The sequence below is a fragment of the Mustela erminea genome, chromosome 9, assembly GCF_009829155.1.
Source record: "Mustela erminea isolate mMusErm1 chromosome 9, mMusErm1.Pri, whole genome shotgun sequence".
Taxonomy (NCBI): domain Eukaryota; kingdom Metazoa; phylum Chordata; class Mammalia; order Carnivora; family Mustelidae; genus Mustela; species Mustela erminea.
The window spans coordinates 52569804-52595299 of NC_045622.1; the positions used below are offsets into that span (position 1 = coordinate 52569804).

Below are 25496 nucleotides of genomic sequence, written 5' to 3' on the forward strand. Positions count from 1 at the left end.
CAAATCTGCTGAGTGTGATGTTGTGGAAGCTGCTCCCACAACCTTCGCCTCTTGAATATGGACTGGCTTTGCAACTTGCATCGACAAAGAGAATGCAGCAGAAGTGATGCTATGTCCATTCTGAACATGACAAATGACAGTGAATTCTAGGTTCAGGTCTCAAAAAACCCATCAGCTTCCACTTTTTGCTCTCTTGGAACAGTGCCCTGACCATGTAAGTAAGCTGGTCTAGGCTGATGGAAGATAAGAGGCCACAGAGAGGAGAACTGACAGTTGCCACTGACTGCTGGACACATAAGTGAAGCTTTTCCAGCCCCACCAACTGTCCAGCTAAATGGTCTCAGAGGAATTTCCAATCTGACCCACAGAATCACGAAAAACTATGATTTTAAGCTATAGCTGATATACAGGGCATGTGGGTGGCTCATTTGGTTAAGTGTCTGCCTTCAGCTCAGGTCATGATCCCAGCCAAGGTCCTGGGATCAGGCCCTGTGTTGGGCTTCCAGCTCAACAGGGAGTCTACTACTCTCTCTACCCCTCTTCCTGCTTATGCTTTCTCTTTTGCTCAAATAAATAGATAAAATCTTTGGGAAAAAAATAGCTGATACAGAAGTTTATATCAGGAGTGGGTTCTGTGTCAACAGTAGTCCAAGGGGTTCCTGAGTGGCAGAGTCTGTTAAGCATCAGACTCGGTTTTGGCTCAGATCTTGATCTCAGGGTCTTGAGATCAAGCCCCATGTCAGGCTCCGCATTCAGTGTGGAGCCCGCTTGGGATTCTGTCTCCCTCTCTCTCTACCCCTCCTGTTCATGTGCATGCTCTCTCTCTCTCAAATAAATAAATCTTAAAAAAAAAAAAAAAAGCCCCAAACATGTGGCTTTGGCTTTGACATTTTAGATTATATAGATAGCTCTTTGTTGGGGGCTGCCCTGTGCATTGTGGGATATTTAGTAGCTTCCTTGGTCCTTACGCACTAAATTCCAGCACATCCATCTTCCCCAACTCTCTAACAACCAAAAATGTCTCCACACATTCCTGAATGTTCCCTGCAACAGGGTGGCGGTGGGGTTCCTATTGAAAACCACTGTTGGGGCATTTGGGTGGCTCAGTGGGTTAAGCCTCTGCCTTTGGCTCAGGTCATGATCTCAGGGTCCTGGGATCAAGCCCCGCATCTGGCTGTCTGCTCAGCAGGGAGCCTGCTTCCCCTCCCCCTCTCTGCTTCCCTCTGCCTACTTGTGATCTCTGTGTCAAATAAATAAATAAAATCTTAAAGAAAGAACTCCCTGGGGCACCTGGGTGGCTCAGTGGGTTAAGCCGCTACCTTCGGCTCAGGTCATGATCTCAGGGTCCTGGGATCGAGTCCTGCATCGGGCTCTCTGCTCAGCAGAAAGCCTGCTTCCCTCTCTCTCTCTCCTTCGGCTCAGGTCATGATCTCAGGGTCCTGGGATCGAGTCCCTCATCGGGCTCTCTGCTTAGCAGAAAGCCTGCTTCCCTCTCTCTCTCTCTTTGCCTGCCTCTCTGTCTACTTGTGATCTCTCTCTGTCAAATAAATAAATAAAATCTTAAAAAAAAAAAAAGAACTCCCTGTTGTACAGAACTATTGATACTTGAATACAAGTAGACATATCAAAGTTGTTTATAGTAGCAAAGAACTGGGAAAAACCTGACTGTCCATAAGAAGATAGCTAAATAAACAAGCTTATTAATTTGGAATAACATGCAGTGTTTTGAAATAATGAGAGAAATCTCTTTACTGATTAACATTGATAGGTCTCCAAGATACCACTGAACAACTACTACCATCAAGAAAAGCAAACTGCAAAAGTAAGGTATAATACCTTTTATGTTAACGTGAACATACCTAAATAATAGTTTCTATAGGGTCTTATCTATATAATAAATCACATAAAGAGTTTGGAAGGACACACACAAACACATCAACACACACGCATGTGCAGAGGACTACCTTGGTGGGAAGATTAGGCAGAGAAGGAGAGAGGACAGGCATAGAGGATGGCAGTCAAAAGGCATGGTTGGTCTCATTGTTACTGTTTTAATTTTTAACAAAATATGTTCATTAATTGTGTAATTTAAAATGAATTATTTAAAAAGAATCATCAGGTACAGGACTGACAAACTACCTTTGAAAAATATTGTTTATTGACATCTGAAGGGGAGAAGACATGATAATATATGTCCTAGAGGAGATATCAATGGGAAGACCGAGCTGGCTGATTGTCAAGAGTCTTACAGGATAGCAGGAACTTGGTGAATTACCACAGTTAAAGACTGTGTCAAAGTCCAGGTTTCAAATCTGGCAATTCTAGATGCTGATGTTACTCAAGACTCCTAAAGGGAATCAAATTCACTGGGACAGAATGACACTAGTTAAAACCATAAGACTCATTTATAAGCCAGAATGTTAATTAACTAATTTAGAGTGGAGGCTAGCCCTCTCCACTGACTAGAATATCTGTGCCAGGTACTAGGATAAGAACTTGAAATACATTATTCTATTCGTCATAATAGTCTTAAGAGATAGATAGTTATTATTCTCCATTTTAAAGATGAGGAAATGAGGCCTAAATTAAGTATCTCTTCTAAGGGTACAGCACAACTCCAAACCTGTGCTCTTAGCCACTACATTAATAAATAAATGTTCTGGACCTTTGAAGCGATTTTTCATTTGTAAATGAGTATTTCATATAGTTCTTATATTAAAAGCAAACATTTAAAGGACTTAGTTCCCTTCTTTGACAAAAAATTCTTACCTATATTCTTCATGATTCACAAGGATACCAAAAATTCCTGAATGGAATAATGAAATGAAGTAAAAATACTACAATTTCTTCAGACAATTTATTAGGCTTATTTTGAAAGCCCTTAGACATGAAATATAAAACATCCAGGTATATATTATTTTTTTCTACATGGATTTTTTAAAGTGAATAGTATTTGATTTGTAACAGGTGACACAATGCTAAGACCTGGTTATATGTTATAATGAATAAAATAATTTTAGTTTCTATATTCATAAAGCTTACTGTCTGTTGGAAGAAGACATCAGAAAACAATGTATAATTAAAAATTCTATAACGGTAATGAACAGGTGCAGTAATAAAGACAACTTACTTAGATGTATAAAATAACGGATTTTTTTCAGTGCTTACCATTGACCCTTTAACAACATGGGTTTGAGATGCATGGGCACACTTATATGCAGATTTTTTTGATAAATACCATATAGTACTGTAGATGTATTTTCTCATGATTTTCTTAACATTTTTCCCCCTAACGTACTTTATTAGAAGAATACAATATATAATATATACAACATACAAAATATGTGTTAATCAACTGTTAACTGTAAGACTTCCAGTCAACACTAGACTAGTAGTTAAATTTTGGGGGAATCAAAAGTTATATATGGATTTTTGACTGTGCAAGGGCTTAGTGCCCCTAACCCCTGCATTGTTCAAGGGCCAACTCTAATTAAAAATGAATGCAGGGGCCCCTGGATGGTGCAGTTGGTTGATCATCTGACTCTTGGTTTCTGTTCAGGTTGTGAACCCAGGGTTCTGTGATCGAGCCCCTCATTGGCTCCATGCTCAGTGCAGAATTTGCTAAAGTTTTTCTTTCTCTCCCTCTGCCCCTCCCAACTCTTTCTCTAAAATAAATTAATTAATCTTAAAAAAATGAATGCCATTCTCTTTTACCTTGTTCATTGAACCAAATTCTCCAAAATAAAAATTAAGGAGATTTACTTAAAATCTACACTAATAGTTTTATAGCTCTAACATGTTAATCAATCACATCCTAGGACACAACCATGTCAAACCACCACCAACAGTACCTTAGAAGTTAAAAAGAAGGGCACCTGGGTGGCTCAGTGGGTTAAGCCTCTGCCTTCAGCTCAGGTCATGATCTCGGGGTCCTGGGATCAAGCCCCACATCGTGCTGTCTGCTCAGCGGGAAGCCTGCTTCCCCCTCTCTCTGCCTGCCTCTCTGCCTACTTGTGATCTCTGTCGGTCAAATAAGTAAATAAAATCTTAAAAAAAAAGGAAGTTAAAAAGACATATCAAAGTAATTTATAATGAGACTTGAAGTAGCTGACCCTTCTCCTGTCTTTCCTCCCTTATCCATTCTTAAATCCTTCCTACAAAAAGCCTTACCTATCTCTGATATGACAGAAACTTGACCAGTCCCAAGACAGTTCATTCTGTCTGGAACAATTCTGATCTAAAGTTATGATGTATCCACAGAAGATAACTTGGAATTACGGCTTAGTGTAGCATTACCCAAAGTGTGTTCTCTTCTGCTACATAGTCCTAGACAAAAGGATTCCATAAGTTTGAAAAATTGTTCCACATCCTCCTTTTGGGGTTTCACAATATATAACAGCATAGAAAAGCCTCTGTTAAAGCCTTAACAATAGAAAATCTGTTTAGGGGCGCCTGGGTGGCTCAGTGGCTTCAGACTCTGCCTTCTGCTCAGGTCATGATCTCAGGGTCCTGGGATCAAGCCCTGCATCGGGCTCTCTGCTCAGTGGGGAGCCTGCTTCCCCACTCTCTCTCTGCCTGCCTCTCTGCCTGCTTGTGATCTCTCTGTCAAATAAGTAAATAACATCTCAAAAAAAAAATCTGTTTAATGCAGTGTTTGCCAGACTTATTCAGCAAAAGAATCCTTTAGCAACTTAAAGTTTTTAAGATTTTATTTACTTATTTGACAGAGATCACAAGTAGGCAGAGAGGTAGGCAGAGAGAGAGGGGGTAAGCAGGCTCCCTGCTGAGCAGAGAGCCCGATGTCTGAGATCATGACCTGAGCGAAGGCAGAGTTTGAAGCCACTGAGCCACCCAGGCGCCCTTCAACTTAAAATTTTTAAAATTATGGTAAGGTATATGACATAAAACATGTCATTTTAACCATTTTTAAGAATATATTCAGTGTCATTAATTATATTCACAATGTTCAACTATCACCACAATTTCTAAAACTTTACCATCACCCCAAACAGAAACTCTGTACTCTGTATCCATTAAAGAGTAAGTCCCACTCCTCTCTGCCCCCTAGTCCCTGGTAACCTCTATTATACTTTCTATGAATTTGCCTATGCTGTGGGGTTTTTCTAAATAAAGATTTTATTTATTTATTTAACAGAAAGATAGTGAGAGAGGGAACACAAGCAAGGTGAGTGTGAGAGGGAGAAGCAGGCTTCCCGCTGAGCTGGGAGCAGGATGCAGATGCTAAATGGCTGAGCCACCCACGTGCCCCATATGTTGGTTTTTATATAAGTGAAGTCCTGCAACATTTGTTCCTTTGTGTCTGTCAAGGTTCATCCATGTTGTAGTATTTATCTGAACTTAATTCCCTTTCATGGCTGAATAATGTTCAATTGTATGTACATATTTTTGTTACTTTTGAGTGCAGTATAGAAATGCTGATAATGTAATGTGAATAAGCTTTAGTGTCAGTTTGAACCATGATTCTAGCACATTCTGGCTGTGTGAGCTTGGACAAGTCATTTCACTTTTGTGAGCCTCACTTTACTTAAAATGTATTCATTAGTGAGTTTTTCTAAGGATTGACTAAGATAACTCATATAAATTTCCTATGTGCTTATTAGTATATTGCTCAATGAATACTCTTATCTCCCTTACATTGACAGAAAAGGAAGATCATAATAGATTATTAATTTCTGTAACAGTAGTAATCCACAATTTTCTATTATGTTCTGCCCCAGCAAACAGTCTCTGGCACTGATATTGCACGTACTAGCCATGTGTGGCTACTGACTACTTGAAATAAAGCTATTGCAACTGAAGAACCAAGTATTTAATTTTAGTTAATTTTAATCTGAAAAATCACATGTATCTAGTGTCTTCCGAATTGGCCAGCACAAGTCTGGACAAGAGCAGTGGTTTCTCAGCTCTGGTTTCATACTGAGATGACCTGGAAAACTATAAAACACTAATTTTATAAGTATATTACTTTTTGTGAGGGATGATTATATTCATATAGAGGGCATGTTTCTACTTTAGCCCAAACCTAAAACTTTAATAAATAAGTGACTATTCATCAACCCCTGAAATATACAGAAATCTTTCCCTCTCTCTTCTACCCTTTTTTCCATCTGTGTCTACACACAAAGAATAGCAATATATCTATCGGATGGAAGATGGGTTGGAAAGTCTTTCATTTTTATCCTGGAAAGTCAAGCAAATATTTAGAAGCCTTTCTTTTCTTTCTTTCTTTCTTTCTTTTTTTTTTTTTTAAGATTTAGTTGTATATATGACAGACAGAGATCACAAGTAGGCAGAGAGGTAGGCAGAGAGAAAGGGGGGGAAGCAGGCTCCCCGATGAGCAGAAAGCCCAACTCGGGCCTCGATCCCAAGACCCTGAGATCATGAAGGCAGAGGCTTTAACCCACTGAGCCACCCAGGCGCCCCTTTAGAAGCCTTTCTTTTGAGGTTTGCTTCTACTTATAGTTTCACTTTCAGTGGGCAGAAGATAGACCTTTACTATTAATTTCCTTTTATTAGATTCCTGCTTCTAAAACATTTTATATAGTCCCAATGAAGCTACTTCATTGCAATCATTTAAAATGACACATTTCATCATTAAACTTTCGGTTTTTTTTTTTCCTTGTCCCCTTTAGGATATCCAGGGTATCCACTGCATCTGAGATCTGTCAAAGTAAACCAATGGTTTGCAAGAAATCATCAGATTTCTCGAGTTACTTTTTTAAGAAATCTTTCATTTCAATCAAGTTTTAATTTTGTAGAAAAAGAACTAAGAAACAGAACTACAAAATTGCTACTCCTCACTCTTATTATTAATCAATCATGTTGCCTGTACTTTAAATTGAAAGGCACCTTTTTAAGGTGCCTTTAAATTGAAAGGTACCCATGATCATTTTTCAGTCTGAGTGTCAGGTTGTCATGAGGAAAGAGGTAGCGATAAGTTATCTTTCCTTTCTACCATTAAAACAATCCCTTTGTAGGATATTTGAACCCTTGGCAGTATTTCACAAGATCTCAGTTTCAGCACAGAAATGGCTCCTGTTGCTGGGGTTCAAAAAAAGCACTGAATGGAGGATCTATATGTCTGCACTACTGGTAAAGAACGGGCTGCACATGTATAGAATAATGGGGATACCAATATTGGCATCGCAGAGGTGTAGGGGTTTCAAATGTATCTTGGTAAAGAACTTCGTGCCTCAGGTCGTAGAGGCTCTGGAGGTGCCAAGTGTTTTGTGGGAATAACAAACCTGCGTAGACCAAAAAGGTGATGAGTGCTGCCAGCAGGTGGATACGAAGCTTGGTTCTGATCTCCTGGAAGTGCAGCAAAGCGCTGTGGAAGATAAAGGAGCAGATGGCCTCTGTGATGACCGCTTTGGGTAAGTCGACTTGAATAGGATTCCTGCAAACGAAGGTCCTCTCGTTGAGGTGATACTTGGTCAGCCCCAGGCTCCACAAGGCGCTTATGCAGTACCTGCTGCACAGGGCACCAATCAGCTGAGCCAACAGCCTAATCGCACCCGTCTCAGGGGACATTCCCCCCAGCAACATCTGCATCAACACGCCGCACGGGTTGCTGGAGGTGCCCACCAGAGTCAGGCCATGCACCAAAGAGAAGAAATAGATTAGCGTCAGCGGCCAGGTGGGGTGCGCGGGTTCCTGCTCGCTCAGCAGTTGCAGCTCATGGGTGCAGAAGCAGAGCTGGAAGGTGGCCAGAAACTCCAAGACGAAGGTGTGGGCCATCATGAACGTGTGCAGCTGCAGCCGGGTGACCACGCGGGCCAGCCCCATGAACAGCACGAGCAACAGCATCAGCCCCAGTGAGGTGCAGGTGTCCTGCACCTCCGGCCAGAGGCCCCGCAGCGCCGTCATGTCTCGCTCCTGACCAGACTAGGCTGCCTGCTTGGCTCTGGCAGAAGCAGCGTCGGGGCAGGAGTCCCAAGTCCTAAGTCTGCAGCCCCGCCCCCTCCTCACGTCCCGGGGGCGGACCGACTCAGGGCGAGCTGGAAGCCCCTGGGCGTCACGCTGGAGGACGCCTCCCCGCCCTCCTCCCCTCCCCGGCTCGAAGCTAGGGTGTTGGGAGCCGGGGAAGAGAGGAGGGGAAGGGCGGCGAAGGAAGCTCTGCTAGGGCACCGGCTAAAGGGCCAACCGTCAGTCCGACACGCACACGCCCCCGCCACCGCCCAGAGGGACTGGAAGCTGGCGTAGGTCTGAGAGGGCGCGGAGGGACGCTGCGCGCCGAGGCCATTGCGCATGCGCGCGGGGACCCGTGAGCCCTTGCGAGCGGCTCGACCAGAGCTCCGAGGACGCCAGCCCCGGCATCTAACGGGAGTTAGCGTTCACTGCGAAGTTGACACTTGCTTTGAAGGGAAGACCTTGAAGGTTTTTCTTCCCTGCTCCTAAAATGGTAAAACTGTCCGGCTGGAAACACTCCTAGAGATAATCTCGTCCAACCGCCTCGTTTTTATTAATGGGGCGACTGAGAAGATGGGAGGTGACGGAGGTGGGACGCGGAGGCCAGGGGTGGTGAAAGGGAGTAGACTTTGGAGTCAAACGAAGCCGTGGGTAGACTTTGGAGTTGAACGAACCGGGGTTTGACTTGTGTGAACAAGGGCATGCAACTGAGTCTCCCTGTGCTGAGTTTTCTTCACCTGCCTCATGTTGGGCTGGCAGAAAGAAAGGGCTACTTAAGATGGCGAAAGTTCCCGCCACAAAACCTGAGCTCCCACAGGAAAACAAAGACCCAAGCAGGAATCTGAAACACACACCCCACCCCTTCCGGCCCCAGTGGGCCAATGGAACCCTGACAAGCAAAATCTGAAACCCCCGCTCCAGCTCCAGTGGACCAGTGGGACCCCAACAAGCAGACGAATTATCCAAATAAGGGAAACTTGCCAAAAGACCGCTGAACTCCCCTCCAGACCCCCTTAAAAGCCCCCTTCTCCCTGCCTCGGGACTTCCCCCACTCGGCTTTCCAGAGTTGCGGAACCTCGGGGGAGGGTCCCCTCCTCCCCCCGTCGCAGTTTTCTTGGCTCCCCTTCTCCTGAGCCCTGAAACTGCGCCGGAGAGTGCCTTTAATAAATCTTGCCTTGTGCCTACTTCGCCTGGTGTGTTTATCTCGCTGGAAAAGCTTTACATTCGGTGTGAAACCGGGAGGGGATCGAGCCTCTGCCTCCCCACGGGGGCTCTCCCCTCCACCTCCGGACTGGGACTCAGCACTTCCTTCACTCGGCTCTGAAAGTCGCTGCGGTGAGTGTTTCCTGGCTCCTGACCCCTCCCGAGGCGCCCTGCCCTAGCAGCAGCCGGGTCCGGGCGAGCTCTTCCCCCAAAAGCTCTGAGCCAGAGCCTTCCCCGCCTTCTAACCCTCCTCCCTCTCCCCCTATCTCCGCTGGAACATGGTCCAGAAATCAGTCTCCAGACCTGGTCTGTCCCCTGAGGGAGGTTGCCTGGGCTGAACGGGTTGTCCGAGTCCACGCACCCTTCTCTTTGTAGGATCTCTCCCAAATAGAGAAGTACTTGGGGTCCTTTTTGGCCAAACCTGGCCCAAGCCTGTGACCTCACCTGGCATGATTTACATGTGGTAAATCTCCTCACCACAGAGGAGAGGGAATGCATCCAGGCTGCTGCCCGGGAACACGCAGATCAGGTCCTTCTCACTGATGCTCCCATGCCAGTTGGAGCCCAGGCGGTCCCAGCTGTAGAACCAGGTTGGGATTATCAGAATGGCCAAGATGGCCACCGGCGCCGCGACCGCATGGTGCAATGTCTCATAGCCGGCATGCAGGCAGCCTCTAATAAGGCCATTAATTACGACAAGATTAGGGAGGTTGTCCAGGCCCCTGACGAAAACCCCACCATGTTTCTTAACTGATTGACCGAGGCTTTAACCCAGTACACTCGCTTGGACCTCTCCTCTCCTGCAGGGGCCACGGTACTGGCTACTCAATATCTCTCAATCGGCGCCAGATATATGGAGAAAGTTAAAAAGGCTGAGGAGGGCCCTCAGACCCCCATTTCTGACTTGGTGAAAATGGCATTTAAGGTCTTTAATTCCCGTGAGGAGGTGGCTGAGCTTAAACGACAAGCCAGACTCCAGCAAAAGGTTCAGTTGCAGACCCAAGCCTTGGTAGCAGCCCTGTGGCTGGCCGGCTCCGGAAGCCAACAGAGAGGGGCAACCAATCGCACCCCCCACCCCGGGGGCCTTTTTCAAATGCGGGGCTGAGGGACATTGGGCTCGCCAGTGCCCCAATCCAAAGCCACCAACTCGGTCTTGCTCTTAATGCCATTTGATGGGCCACTGGAAATCCGGCTGCCCTAACCTCGGGGTATCTTTGGCGCCTCAATGTGGGGGACCCCCCGAGACAGTAAGTCCGGCCTTTCAACTGCTTGGATTGGAGGACGACTGACGAAGCCCAGACTCGGCCACCCCTCTCACCCAGGCCAAGCCCAGGGTCATGCTCCAGGTAGGGGGTAAGTCCATCTCCTTTCTGCTGGACACGGGGGCTACCTACTCTATTCTGCCTTCCTATTCGGGACTTACAGAAACCTCACCAATTACTGTTATGGGGATCGATGGGACTTCCTCCAATCCTAGGGTGACCCTTCCCCTTATTTGTAGCCTGGATGGGTTCCCTTTCTCCCACTTGTTCCTAGTGATTCCTTCCTGCCCGGTCCCTCTATTGGGGAGGGACATTCTCCAGAAACTGAGGGCAACTATCTGCCTCTCCCCTTCCTCCCCTCCCTCCGCCTCAACCCGTCTCATCCTACACCTCTCCACTCCCTCGACCCCTGCTCCAGATGACCTACCCACTGTAGATCCTCGGGTGTGGGACACCTCGGAGCCTATCATCGCTTCCCACCTTACCCCGGTTAAAGTACAGCTTAAGGATAACTCCAAGTTTTTCTCTTGAGCTCAGTTTCCTATTTCCTTAGCCCACCCCCGGGGCCTGAAACCTATCATAGAACGGCTTAAGCGTCAGGGACTCCTGGTCCCCATCAGTTCCCCCTGTAACACCCCTATCCTCCCAGTACGTAAGCCCTCAGGGGCTTATCGACTGGTACAAGACCTTAGGCTTATCTACGAGGCTGTGGTTCCCCCTCCATCCAGTCATTCCTAACCCCTACACCCTATTGTCTTGCATTCCCCCAAACATCTCTCACTTTACAGTACTGGACCTGAAGGATGCCTTTTTCACCGTCCCCTTGCACCCTGATTCCTGTTTTCTTTTTGTCTTTACCTGGGAGGATCCCAACATGCATGCTTCTGGACAACTAACTTGGACTGTCCTACCCCAGGGGTTCAGGGACGGCTCCCACATTTTCAGCCAGGCCTTGACTACAGACTTACAGCAGGGCATCCTTAAGGCCAGTACTCTACTACAATATGTGGATGACCTCCTCCTCTGTAGCCCCTCCCTCTCGGTCTCCCAAGATGACCCCTACTTAACTTCCTGGGGGCCAGGGGATATCGAGTCATCCCCTCTAAGGCCCAGTTGTGTGCCCCTTCGGTTACCTATCTGGGCGTACTTCTGACTCCCACTTCTTTTTTTTTTTTTTTAATTTTTTTTTTTTTATTTATTTGTCAGAGAGAAATCACAAGTAGATGGAGAGGCAGGCAGAGAGAGAGAGAGAGAGGGAAGTAGGCTCCCCGCTGAGCAGAGAGCCCGATGCGGGACTCGATCCCAGGACCCTGAGACCACGACCCGAGCCGAAGGCAGCGGCCCAACCCACTGAGCCACCCAGGCGCCCCTGACTCCCACTTCTAAATCTCTTACCGGGGACCGCATATGACTCCTCCAAGAACTCCAACCTCCCCAAACGGCGGATGAAATACTCTCTTTTCTTGGATTGGTTGGGTTCTTCAGACATTGGGTTCCAAATTTCTCTATCCTGGCCTGTCCTCTACCAGGCGGCTAAAGAGACCCCCCCAGGGTCCCCTAACTGATCCCACTTCGATCCGCCACTCATTCTCTAAACTAAGTGACTGCCTTACCACTGGGCCAGTCTTAGCCCTACCTGATCTCTCTAAACCATTCCATCTCTACACTGATGAGCGCTCCGGCTCAGCCACTGGCCTCCTAACACAACTGGTGGGGCCTACGCATAGGGCTATAGCCTACCTGTCCGAGCAACTGGATGTCACTGCCCAGGGATTTTCAGCCAGGCCTTGACTACAGACTTACAGCAGGGCGTCCTTAAGGCCAGTACTCTACTACAATATGTGGATGACCTCCTCCTCTGTAGCTGCCTCAGGGCCCTTACAAAGGAGACCTGCAAACTGATCTTAGGGCAGCCCATCACGGTCTACTTTCCCCACCGACTCACGGACCTCCTTAGCCACTGATCCCTGGCCCATCTGACTCCTTCTCGTCTCCAGCTATTCCATCTGCTAATCCTAGAAAACCCACTTATCTCTCTCTCTACCTCCCCCGGCTTAAACCCCGCAACTTTAATGCCTATACCCTCGCCCACCCCGGAACCCATTCATTCCTGTCTACAACTTATAGAGGACCTCACTCTTCTCCATCCCGGTCTCTCTGATCAACCACTATCCAACCCTGACTGCATACTTTTCGTGGCAGTGAGGCCAAAGACACGCTGCTTAAGCTGTGGTCACCATGGATGCGGTATTAAAGATGGCTCCCCTCCCAATCAGAACCACTTCCCAGAAGGCTGAACTTGTAGCTCTCACCAGGGCATTACACTTGTCGAAGGGACAACGAGTCACCATTTACACTGACTCAAAATATGCCTACCTCATAACTCACACTTCTCTTTGGTAAGAACGGGGGTTCCTAACGACCAAGGGCACCCCTATAGCTAATGGACCTTTCATCGCCAAGTTGCTTGAGGCCCTTAGTCTGCCCGCTGAGGTAGCAGTTGTTCACTGTCGAGACCACCAAACGGCCAAGGATCTGGTCTCCCTAGGTAACAACAGGGCAGACTCAGTGGCCAGACAAACGGCCCTAAATACCTCTGCGTCTCCTATCCTCTTTCTTAACACCCCTCACCAGCCTTCCTACTCTACAAAGGAAACACAGCCCTCCAGGCGCAGGGAGGAAAGATTGGAGATAAGGGGTGGATCTACATTCAGGACAGGATTGCCCTGCCAGGCAATCTGGCACACACCTTAATTACTGACATCCATCTATCCCTCCATATTGGCCCAAAGGCTCTCCACCAATTTCTTCAGCCATTGTTCTATCATCCTTCCTTATCTAAGGTAATCAAAGTTGTCCACAGGGCTTGTAAAGCCTGCTGGGCTGGGAGTGAATTCACAAGGAGATATCCGCAGACCAGGGCCTAACCATCAGCTCCGAGGTCATCAGCTGGGGGAAGACTGGCAACTGGACTTCTCTCACATGCCTCGCCATAAAACCTTTCTCTACCTATTAACCTTGGTTGATACATTCACAGGCTGGATCGAGGCATACTCCATGGCCTGGGAAACAGTGGATGTGGTGGCTACAATACTCATTGAGCACATCATCCCGAGGTTCAGATTGCCCCGGACCCTCCAGTCGGACAACGGACCGCCTTCATCTCCAGTGTAACCCAACAGGTAGCTAAGAGCCTCAACATAACCTGCAAACTTCACATCCCATACCACCCACAGTCATCAGGTAAGGTAGAAAAGGCCAACGGGCTGCTCAAAGTCCAACTCACCAAACTTACCCTAGAGACCCGCCTTTCCTGGCCCACACTTCTGCCCCTGGCTCTCACCAGACTCCGGACTACACCCAGCAGGCCTTCGGGCTTAAGCCCATTTTAATTACTTTATGGCCTCGGAGCTCTCTTAAGGGCCCACGCCAACACTGTCATCCCAGCCCCAAGCAACCATGCTTCCGAAGGGGGTCTACAAGATCTATCTCCTGGGGACCAGGTCCTCCTCAAAAGCTTGCGGCCAGGCTCCTTACAAACCCAGTGGACCGGGCCTCATACGGTCGTCCTTACCGCCCCATCTGCTGCGAAACTGTTGGGGCACTCTGCATGGGTACATATCAACAATCTCAAACGGGCACCCACAGAGACTGATTGGACTTCCCAGATGGCAGGCACCACCAAACTTCGCTTGGTTAGGGCTCCTTCTCATATTCCTTCTAATCCAGACAAACCAGGCCGACCCATGTGAGTCTAGCTGCATGAGGGGTTCAGGTACCTTTCGCTATTTCTCAGCCTTTACTTATATGCCTGCAACCTGCTACCGGGGAAAGAAACCAACAACCTGTACGTATGACCAGAAAACCTATTGGGTTTCTGACCTTGTGACAGCCAAACGCGGTATTGCCCCCTGCAACATCTACCCCAGGTCTGGAAAAGTTTGCTGGACCTATCTGGGTCGTGTTGGTCTCTCTGACGGGGGAGGGGTCCAGGACCAGGCTAGCCGCAAACACATTAAAACAGCGGTCATCGACCTGACTAAACGACTCCAAGCCCCAGTGACCCGGTCTATAAGGGCATCAATCTCGGTAGCATCCAAAAATTCCCTACCACCGAACAACTGACAGTGGCCCTCCTGAATTCTAGTTACAACCTATGGTGAAATGTGTCGAAGAACGGTGATAGTGACTGCTGGATCTGTTTCTCTTTTTCAACACATTCCAACATTGTAGGGGTACCCCTCCCTATTGACTGGCCACTCCCTAACTCTACAACCACAAATAATACGGTTCATATTGGCCCTATCGGGGGGAAACACACCTATTATTAATGTGTACTCCCCCCTTACCATGGCAGCTGCCAGCATCACTAACTCCTCCCTCCCTTAGTGTACTCCCTCGGAATATTTCTCTCGTGCCCTCAAGGAACATATCGTTGCCTGACCACTAATGACTCCCTAGGCTGTATATTCATTCTACTATCTCCTTCTACCACCATCTACTCTGAATCCCAGTTGCAATCCATCCTATTCCCCCAACACCTTGGAGGAAGGGCTGCCTTCCTTCCATTCATAATAGGGGCAGGAGTAGCCACAGGGGTGGCAACCGGAACAGTGGGGACAGGAACTTCCATAGACTTTTATTACAAACTCTCCCAAGCCCTGAATGATGACATGGAACGGATTGCTGACTCCCTCACAGCCCTACAGATACAAGTTACCAGCCTGGCGGCCTTAGCTCTGCAGAACCAACAGGCCTTAGACCTTCTGACCGCCAAAAAAGGGGGGACCTGCCTATACTTAAATGAAGAATGTTGTTACTTTGTTAACCAATCAGGTATAGTTACCTCCAGGATCAAAGAACTCAGGGATCGGATTCAAGCATGGCGGCGAGACACGTCTTTCTGGGGCCTGGACCCCTACACCTGGGTAACCTGGCTGCTCCCTCTGGCGGGACCTGTATGCATAATCCTCCTTCTAATCTCAGTTGCTCCCTGTCTTTTCTGATGCTTGCAGGGTCGCCTACAAGAACTTGTCCGAGTGTCCGTCAATCAACTCCTCCTTCAGCCCTACTCTAGCCTGCCCACTTCCGACTACCCCTATGACGACGCCCCCCCATCAGCAGGAAGTAGCCAGAACTGAGTCAAGGCCCCTGGCACCATTATATAAAGCAAAAGGTCGGAATGTTGGGCTGGCAGGAAGAAAGGGCTACTTAAGATGGCAAAAGTTCCCGCCACAAAACCTGAGCTCAGACAGGAGAACAAAGACCCAAGCAGGAATCTGAACACCCCCCCCCCCCCCCCCCGTTCTGGGCTCCTGTGGACCAATGGGACCCCGAGGAGCAGGCAAAATATCTAAATAAGGGAAACTTGCCAAAAGACCCCTGAACTCCCCTGGAGACCCCTTAAAAGCACCTTTCTCCCTGCCTTGGGTACGATTTCCGCCACTCTGCTTTCTAGAATTGTGGAACCTTGCCCGAGGGTGCCCTCCTGGGGCAGTTTTCCTGGCTCCCCTTCTCCTGAGCCCTGAAACTGCGCTGGAGAGTGCCTTTAATAAATCTTGCCTTGTGCCTACCTCGCCTGGAAAAACTTTACATATCATAACAGTTGTGGGTTGTATGCCCCACCTCATCGATTTGTTTTAAAAAGCATGAAACACTAGCACAGAGAGCCGCTCATAAAAAGCGTTCAGTAAGTGCTAGCTGTAAATCTGATGATGCCAGAGTCCGTGGCTTGCCACCGCAGCCCACTCCCCAGCAGCTCACCTATCTGGGGCTGCCCACTGTGGAGAGGCTGGGAGAGAATGTCCGGGATTCCTCAGACCTTGCAGCCAACCTGCTTTTGTGCTAATGCCAAAGGTGTCAGGTTTTAGTGTTGGGGTGTGGGGAGGGCTTAAATGCCTCAGTCCTCTTCCACCTCTGTTTTGCCTCCACCAGACTGTGTTGACCAAGAGTTCTCATTTCTTAGGGCTGGGGAGAAGGGGGGAGAGAACAAAAATGAGGGGAATCATTAGCCCAAGTTTCAAGCGATAGAGCATTTGGCAGGTGTTCTTGTTGATTCTCTTCAGCTTTCCTCCCCAATCTTAATTGTCCTTTTATAACTAATGAAAGTTCTCTTAATAACTCCACATTTTTTGTGGTGCCAATAGACATTCTCTGAATTAGAAAATAAATACTTGTACAAAACTCACAAACTATGTACAGAAATGAAGCCCTTTCCTCTTTCCTGTATTGGTGCCTGACCAAAAGTTTACAGTAAATTAAAACTAGGTTTTAGTCACTGCTGTCTAAAGAGGCTGCTTTTAAATCAATTCTGTGGGTGTAACCCTTTCATTTTTCCCCTTTGCTAAAAGTCACTTGTGAATGTGAATATATTTCATTTACTGCTCTGCTGAGAATTCGCTTTAACTAACGAGCTATATAGAAAACAGTCTTTTGAACTTTGATTAGGAATTTTATTTTATTTTACTTTTTTTAGAGCATGATTAGAGATTTTAATATATATTGTCATTAAAAAGACTTTGGACTTTTTTCCCATTAGAGAACAAGAGCAGAACACACCCAGTTAATTACCTTTAATTAATATGTCACATCACATAAATCAATCTCTATTTTCAGAAACAAGAAATCACTAATTAATCTCTTAATTCCTTCAGCAAAAATGTTTGTTGATATGGGTGACAGAGCTGCATTTTGCAAACCCAGATCTCAAAATTCCAGTTCTCAAGACCAGTGTCTTCATGAGAAAGAAAGACTCTTAGACAGGTTGAGAAGATAAGAGTCTGGCTTCCCCTGCAACTTTGGTCCAATTTTAACCACTTTGCTTCTAGGCATTACAGAGGTATTCTGGCCAGGAAAAAAAAACAAACAAACTTATTTTAGAGTGACCAAATAATTACTAAGGGAAAATTCTTTACAGAGGAAATTCAGTTGATAAAGGCAGAAGAATGATGGATTTAGAAAATCACTAATTTGCAACCCCTAATGAAATTTAATAAATAATTAATGGATATAAAAATGTGGAAGACTGATGGTAAATATATAAGCCTACCGATCAACCAATTTTAGCATCACCCAAAGTGGAGCAGCTAGCTATACATTATATGCCTCAAGTACAGAGCAACACTCACAGTATTTTGCCTAAGGGGAAAAAAAGAAGAAGCGAAATCTAATAATTTTTTTTTTAATTTTATTTGAGAGAGAGCATGAGTGGGGGAGGGGGCAGAGGGAGAATCAGACTCCCCACTGAGCAGGGAGTCATGGGGTTGGATCCCAGGAATCTGGAATCATGGCCTGTGCCAAAGGCAGATGCTAAAGCAACTAAGCCACCCAAGTACCCCTCTAATCAAACATTTAAACGTTAACTATTAGTTTATAGGAAATGCAGGGAATAGAGGAACAAGTTAAATGACACCATATAAAAGCAACCAGCCATATTCAGAATGTGGGACATTCTACAGAACAAATGACTTGGCTTTTCCAACAAATCAATGACTGCCAACTAGGAGGGCCTAGAAGGTAGGACACTCAGTAGCCATGAGCACACCTAGTGTCCAGATCTTGGTTTCTTTTTTGTTTGTTTTTAATTCAGTCTTTTCAGTGTTCCAAGATTCATTGTTTACGCACCACACTCAGTACTCCATGCAATAGTTGCCCTCCTTAATACCTACCACCAGGCTCACCCAACCCCCACTCCTCTCCCTTCCAAAACCCTCAGTTTGTTTCTTAGAGTCCACAGTCTCTTATGCTTCATACCCCCCTCTGATTTCCCCTAATTCACTTTTCCTTTCCTTCTCCTAATGTCCTCCATGTTATTCCTAATGCTCCATAAGTAAGTGAAACCATATGATAACTGACTTTCTCTGCTTGAATTATTTCACTCAGCATATGCTCCTCCAGTCCTGTCCATGTTGATACAAAAATTGGGTATTCATCCTTTCTGATGGAGGCATAATACTCCATTGTATATATGGACCATGTCTTCTTTATCCATTCATCTGTTGAAGAGCATCTTGGCTCTTTCCACAGTTTGGTGACTGTGGCCATTGCTGCTATGAACATTGGGGTACATATGGCCCTTCTTTTCACTACATCTGTGTCTTTGGGGCAAACTCCCAGTAGTGCAATTGCAAGGTCATAGGGTAGCTCTATTTTTAATTTCTTAAGGAATCTCCACACTGTTTTCCAAAGTGGCTGCACCAACTTGCATTCCCACTACTAGTGTAAGAGGATTCCCCTTTCTCCCCACCCTATCCAACACTTGTTTCCTGTCTTGTTAATTTTGGCCATTCTAACTGGTGTAAGGTGGTATCTCAATGTGGCTTTTTTTTTTTTAAGATTTTATTTATTTATTTGACAGATGGAGATCACAAGTAGGCAGAGAGGCAGGCAGAGAGAGAGGAGGAAGCAGGCTCCCTGCCAAGCAGACAGCTCGATGCGGGGCTTGATCCCAGGACCTGAGATCATGACCCGAGCTGAAGGCAGAGGCTTAACCCACTGAGCCACTCAGGCGCCCCTCAATGTGGTTTTGATTTGAATCTCCCTGATGGCTAATGATGATGAACATTTTTCCATGTGTCTGTTAGCCGTTTGTATGTCTTCTTTGCACAAGTATCTGCTCATGTCTTCTGCCCATTTTTTGACATAATGATCTGTTTTTTGGATATTGAGTTTGAGGAGTTCTTTATAGATCTTGGATATCAACCCTTTGTAGTGTCATTTGCAAATATCTTCTCCCATTCCGTGGGTTACCTCTTTGTTTTGTTGACTGTTATCTTTACTGTGCAGAAGCTTTTTATCTTGATGAAGTCCCAAAAGTTCATTTTTACTTTTGTTTCCTTTGCCTTTGGAGACATGTCTTGAAAGAAGTTGCTGTGGCTGATGTTGAAGAGGTTACTGCCTATGTTCTCCTCTAGGATTTTGACAGATTCCTGCCTCACAGAGGTCTTTTATCCATTTGGAGTTTATCTTTGTGTATGGTGTAAGAGAATGGTCGAGTTTCATTCTTCTATACATAGCTGTCCAATTTTCCTAGCACCTTTAAGATCTTGGTTTCTAATTACATTCTTTAGTAAAAGGAACCAGGGCTCCTTGGAGAAAAGGCTGATTCAAGGATTTAAATATCCTCAAAGCCATACTTCTATACATAGATAATTGAATAAGGAGGCTGAGCACAGCTCTTTGTTAAGTGTGGACTATGCATATTGATGTCTTTCAAAGAAAGAGTGTGGTAGTGGGAAGATGAGAAAGAGAAATTTTGCAGTGGAGAATCCTGACAAACACTACTTTAGCTAGATGATCAAAGTTAATAACAGCAGTGATGTCATGTTGACAGTGTGTATACCCTCAATAGGGTGTAATGTTAATGGCACTTCTGTGGTTTTTTCTTTCCAAAACACATAGCCCCAATATAATCATGAGAAAAACATCAGAGAAATCCCAACTTAAGGACATTCTACAAAATGTTGTTACTGATACTCCTCAAAACTGCCAAAGTCATAAAAGAGAAGTCTGAGACACTTATAGCCAAGAGGAGCCCAAGGAGATATGATGACTAAATGTAATGTAGTGTTTTGTGGTACCTGGCTGGCTCAGTTGGAGAAGCATGTGACTCTTGATCTAGGGGTTGTAAATTAAGAGATTACTTAAATAAGTGCACTTAAAAAATCATAAATGTAGTGTCTTGGATGGAATCTTTGGACAGCTAGAGGACCTTAGATAAAAATTAGGGAAATATGAATAAAACAGTAACATACTAATATTGGTTCATTAATTATGACATGTTTCATAGTAATGTAAGATGTTAATAGGGAAAACTGTGGGTCATGTAGGAACTCTCTGAACTATGTTTGCAACTTTTCAGTAAATCTATAACTTAAAAAAAAAGATTTTATTTGTTTATTTGAGAGGGAGCATGAGAGTAGTGGGAAGGGACAGAGGCAGAGGAAGAAGCAGACTTCCTGCTGAGCAGGAAGCCCAGTACAGGGCTCCGTCCCAGGACCCTGGGATCATGACCTGAGCCAAGGGCAGACGTTTAATTGACTGAGCCTGCCAGGTCCTCCTATATTTGGATATTAATCTATAAGTTAAATTAAAAATTTACTAAAAATAATATCACATACATAGGATAGGTGTTGCTGTTATTTTTTAATTTAATTTAATTTTTTTTTTCTTAAATTGAAACACCAGTAAACACTAGATTTCAATAAAGTCTGAGTTGGCACTGGTGATTCTAGCAATGACAATGATGTAGGAAAGACGTTAGGGTTCGAAGCCAAGGGCTAAGAAAGAATTCTTGAGATGTCTTTGGTGCAAAACGGTGATTTTATTAAAGCATGGGGATAGGACCCACGGGCAGAAAGAGCAGCACCGGGGTCATGAGGAGTAGCCTATTACATATATACTTTCAAATTGGGAGGGGGTTAGGGATAGTGTAGGTCTCCAAGGAATTTTGGAAGCAAGGTTTCCAGAACCTTGAGGGGGCTAGCTATTGTTGGGAAAAGGTCATTTATGACTATCTAATAAAACATTAGTCATAAGATCCTTCAGATGTATATCGGTGGGCCATATGCCTGCAGGATGATTACCAACACTTATCTTTGTGGGGGTGAGTTAGAAAGGAAATTTCCAAAGGAATTTTTATATGTTAAAGTAGATTTACAGGATCCTGGGCGGGGGTGGTGGGGAAAGGTTAGGCTAGGATTATCTTTTGCCCTTAACAAAGTATTAACATCGAGGCATTTGAGTCCCTAGAGGAATGTCACTCTGCCTGTTTCAAGGACTTGTCAATGGGCTGTAGGTAGTAAGGAAATTTAATAATTTTTCTTCTGCCTTTGTTTCCCACATCAACAAGAACTGGTGAAAACCATCAGCACAGGACCTCTATAACAGTGGGGTAGGCACCTGTGGGCACCAGCAACTGCTGAGTGTTTGGGGCAGCTAGCAGAAGCCTTTCTATGTGGAATATAAGGCATAGTGCAGAGAACCATAGGGGAAGGGAGAGAAAACTGAATGGGAAGAAATCAGAGAGGGAGACAAACCATGAGAGATTCTGAACTTTGGGGAAACAAACAGGGTTACAGAAGGGAGCGAGGTGGAAGGATGGAGTAACAGGGTGATGGGTACTAAGGAGGGCATGTGTTGTGATGAGCACTGGGTGTTACATCCAACTAATGAATCGCTGAGCACTACATCAAAAACTAATGATGTACTGTATGTTGGCTAATGGAATGTAATTAAAAAAGAAGATGAAGCCTATCTGCCCTTTAAGCCTCAACAGAACAGAGGGGTTTCTACTGAGAGGTAGAGCTGGAGCAGGCAGGAAGAAAATGGTGGTGAAGACAACTATTTTGCAAGTATACTTGGGGGTTCACAAAACCATTTAGGAAAAAATAAGGAAGTTTGGCTTTCCTGCAGAATGAATGGAAGCAGAGCCAAAAAATTACTGTTTTGCATATTATCGCAGTTTTTTAGTATGAAGGATACTGTTGCCTAAAAATCAGGAGGTCTACAGCACAAGAGGATTTATTGCTAAGATATCTATGAACCTCTTTAAAATCTGTTAAATATAAAATGTAAGATATAAAAATACATAAAATATGCACACACATACTCATCCTAAGTGTAATTTAATGACCTGAGTCAAAGAGTGTATTTTTTTAAATATAAAGGTTAAAACTAAGTTAGTACACAGGTGCCAGAAATCCCTTTCATTATATCTAATCTGTTAGAAATATAAACCTCAACCAACTGGTTTTTCAGCTTCCTTTTGTCTTTAATGATGGGACTGGTGGTTTGAACATATGCCTAAATTTCTGCTTTTGCATTTAACTGGACAAACCTGATTCTTATCAGGATTATCAACTCTTTGAATTCTAGTTATGTAGTACCTCTTTCTGAATTTAACTCCACCTAGCTTCCTATTTACTCTTCCCTTTTTGGGGCTCAACTGGCTCTTTCATCTTTACTCAGCTTCTCTTACAGTGTGCATTATGACTGGCTCTTATATGTTTTTAAAAAAAAGCAAGATTTGCATTTTTTTAGTAAGATAATTCATCCTTTATCTCTAGATGTGAACAAAATCCAACTGAATCAATCAAGACAGACCTTAACCCCAGAACAAGACTTGTTCAATGAAGATTATAGACAGTATGACTAATAGGCTTTTATCACCATGGAGTCTCTGTACCTCCAACAAGTATTTATTGAGAATTAGTTAAGTGCCAGCTGGTACACTAGGCACTGTAATGCAGCAATGAATACATACTATCCATTTATTCTTGGTGCTTAAGCTATTGAGAAAGACAGAATGATATTAAAAAAAATGTTTAAACATTACGCATATTAAGATAGGGGAGAATGAGCTGTCATCCCCATCACTGTGGTTTTTAATCTTTTAGGTGGGGAAGTCATAGACTCCTTGCATTTGATCGATATCATAGACCCTTGCCCCAGAAAACAAACATAACCCCCAAATCTTGCCAATAATTTCAAGTTGTTCCTGGGCCATTTGAAGACTTTCCATGAACTCTGGGTTTAGAATTCCTATCCTAAATGATAAACACCAAAATTAGTTGAACCTGAAGAAGCAGAATTCCTAAGGTATATGAAGGTGAAGATAGACTAAGTGCTGAGGAGTAAGAGCAGCAAGAATGAAAAATAAGTTTCCACAGCTTTATGTTAATGTGTTATCTCTAGCTAACATACTTAATGTTTCCTGGAACAATCCACTGTGGAGGACCCAGTACCCAAACAAGTGAACCTTGCCCTCCTACACAAGAACACTTGGAGAAACTACCAACTCCTTCACCTTTGCTCTAGTGCAACATGATGGGTGGAAAGAGGCTTTACAAATTAAAACTAAGCAGGGTAAAGAGATGAACAGTTACTGGGGTTTTGTGTGTTTGTGCTATTTTATATAGTTATAAAGAATGTCAAGGGAGCCTTTTCTAAAAAGTGATACTTGAGAAAATTGTAGAAGTAGGTGAGCAAACCATGTGGTTTCCTGGGAGAGCCTTTCAGACAAAAGGAGCAGCAAAAGGAAGAAGACCAGAGGGTAGGGCAGAGTGAGTAAAGGGGACGGGTTAATGGGCTCAGAGACAGAGTTGCACTATGTGTGTCAGGTCCCCAGGGTAGGTGTAAAAGGATCAGGCATGAGGGATAAGCAGAATATGAGGGGACCAGTCTCTGACAGGATCATAGAATGAATGCTGTTAGTAATGGGAAAACTGCTCAGTGAAACCCAATAGGGGATGTTTTGCACTGCTATACCCACAACAGCATAAATGCCGAAGTAAAGGAGTGGTTAACCATATAGGATAATGTAGAGAGGCTTACCAAGGCTTGCCTTACCAACCTAAGTGTCCAGGTGTGTAAATGCCGACACCCCCTTTCAGTGTGTGTGAGGGGGCGGGGAGAGGGTGAAGTCAGGAAACAGAAAGAACAATGGGGAAGACACGCAGGGAAGTGGGTGGAGAACAGAAGGCTAGGATATCTTTAGTGAGAAGAGGCCAGAAATAGAGGAAAGGAAAAGGATCAGGAAAGAAGGGAAGGGAATAAGGAGCCAATACTTACCAAATGGCCAGAATTTGCCAGGGTCTTTACATACATATTTTAACTTGGTTTTAGAGCAACAATATGAGATGGATGTCATTGTCTCCATCTTATAGATAAGAAAATTTCAGGCCCAGAAATTTAGTTGACAAGGTGTCATACTGCTAGTAAATAGTAAGAGGGGCAACTTTATTATTTTATCTTCAGTTTTACCTATTCTCTTACGTTACTGTATTGATTAACTCCTAATATTATATTTGGAGAAACAAATTGATGTTACAGGTAGGAAGACAAAAGAAGTGCAAAGTGGGAGGCAGGGTTAGAATTTTGTTTATTGGGTTCTCCTCACTCTTGGATTACAAACCTGGCCTTACAGAAAATGCCACAAGATGGCAGCATCTTACTGGTTGGTTTGGGAACCACTTATGTTTCATAGACAACTGTTTCAGTATAAAAATATTGAATAAAATGTAATATGTCAGTTATAACCCATATTAAGAAACTGACCCATCTTGCCCAGAAATACTTGTCGAGAAATAGAGTAAAAGCCCCTAAGTTCACAGAAATATATCTGTTCATAAGCATTAGGATCTTACATTTGCCTCAGGTAAGCCTGGATAAAAGAATGATTTCCAATGCTGTGTGGGAGTTATGGGCAATAGCAGAATGTAGCGGTCAAGTTTCCATTCGGGACATCAGAGAGATATGTGTTAAAATTCTAGCTTTGATACTTAGCTACATGGTATTGGGCAAATAAAAATCCTTCTGAACTTCTTTCTTCTTTCTTTCTTTCTTTTTAAAAAAGATTTTATTTATTTGACGAACAGAGATCTCAAGTAGGTGGAGAGGTAGACAGGGAGAGGAGGAAGCAGGCTCCCCACTGAGCAGAAAGCCTGACTTGGGGCTCAATCCCAGGACCCTGGGATCATGACCTGAGCGGAAGGCAGAGGCTTTAACCCACTGAGCCACCCAGGTGCCCCTGAACTTATTTCTTCGACTGTAAAATTTCTACCCCTTAGGTTTATTGTAAATATTAAATAGCTCACAAAAAGCTCTTAGTGAATGCTTGACATTTACCACTTAATACATAGTATCCATTGATGAAATTGATGTGACTTGAAGTTGGGCTCTTGAGCAAATGGCTAAGAAAGAATTCTTGAGACATTTTTGGTGCAAAAAGGTGGTTCTATTATAGCACAGGGATAGGACCTATGGGCAGCAAGAGCTGTAAGTGTAAGAGTGAGGGGTGACTGATTATATATTTTAATTTTTTTAAAAAGATTTTATTTATTTATTAGACAGAGATCACAAGTAGGCAGAGAGGCAGGCAGAGAGAGAGGAGGAAGCAGGCTCCCCACTGAGCAGAGAGCCCGATGCGGGTCTTGGTCCCAAGACCCTGAGATCACGACCTGAGCCGAAGGAAGAGGCTCTAACCCACTGAGCCCATCCAGGTGCGCCTATATTTTAAGTTTTGTGGAGAGAGGAGAGGTGGAGATGATGTAGGTTTCTAAGGAATTTTTGTATGCCGAAAGCAGGGTCTTACAGGACCTTGAA

At 44.7% G+C, this 25496-nt stretch overlaps 3 protein-coding genes across 9 annotated transcripts in view; 2 read left to right on the plus strand and 1 right to left on the minus strand.

Moving 5' to 3' along the window:
• Positions 1-6740, plus strand: part of CLNS1A (chloride nucleotide-sensitive channel 1A) — a 46416-nt gene extending 39676 nt beyond the window's left edge. Inside the window, exons 7-8 of one of the 4 annotated variants that reach the window (XR_004289085.1) lie at positions 1769-1827; positions 6654-6740. The gene's annotated coding sequence lies outside the window, so the exon portion shown is untranslated. Of the gene's footprint in view, positions 1-1768; positions 2015-6653 lie in introns of those variants that run through there. The other 3 variants (XR_004289086.1, XM_032357356.1, XM_032357355.1) reach the window with 3 other exon arrangements.
• The window catches only part of AQP11 (aquaporin 11), a 28062-nt gene extending 20151 nt beyond the window's left edge, over positions 1-7911 (minus strand). For all 3 annotated transcript variants that reach the window (XM_032357360.1, XM_032357362.1, XM_032357361.1), the window contains exon 1: positions 7266-7911. In XM_032357360.1, the coding sequence (XP_032213251.1) occupies positions 7266-7887 (622 nt within the window). In that variant the 5' untranslated portion in view covers positions 7888-7911. The remainder of the gene's footprint in view (positions 1-7265) is intronic.
• Positions 7912-8675: 764 nt separating this feature from the next.
• On the plus strand, positions 8676-15653 carry LOC116598492 (syncytin-1-like). Of its 2 annotated transcripts, XR_004289087.1 has the most exons (3): positions 8676-9264; positions 13432-13637; positions 15410-15653. XR_004289087.1 is itself a non-coding variant. In XM_032357364.1 (2 exons), exons 1-2 carry the CDS (start codon positions 15068-15070, stop codon positions 15533-15535), a joined length of 381 nt encoding a protein of 126 aa, XP_032213255.1. In that variant the 5' UTR covers positions 14771-15067; the 3' UTR covers positions 15536-15653. The 2 variants fall into 2 exon arrangements, 1 of the variants encoding a protein (XP_032213255.1); XM_032357364.1 differs by lacking the exons at positions 8676-9264; positions 13432-13637 and adding an exon at positions 14771-15322.
• Positions 15654-25496: the final 9843 nt, after the last annotated feature.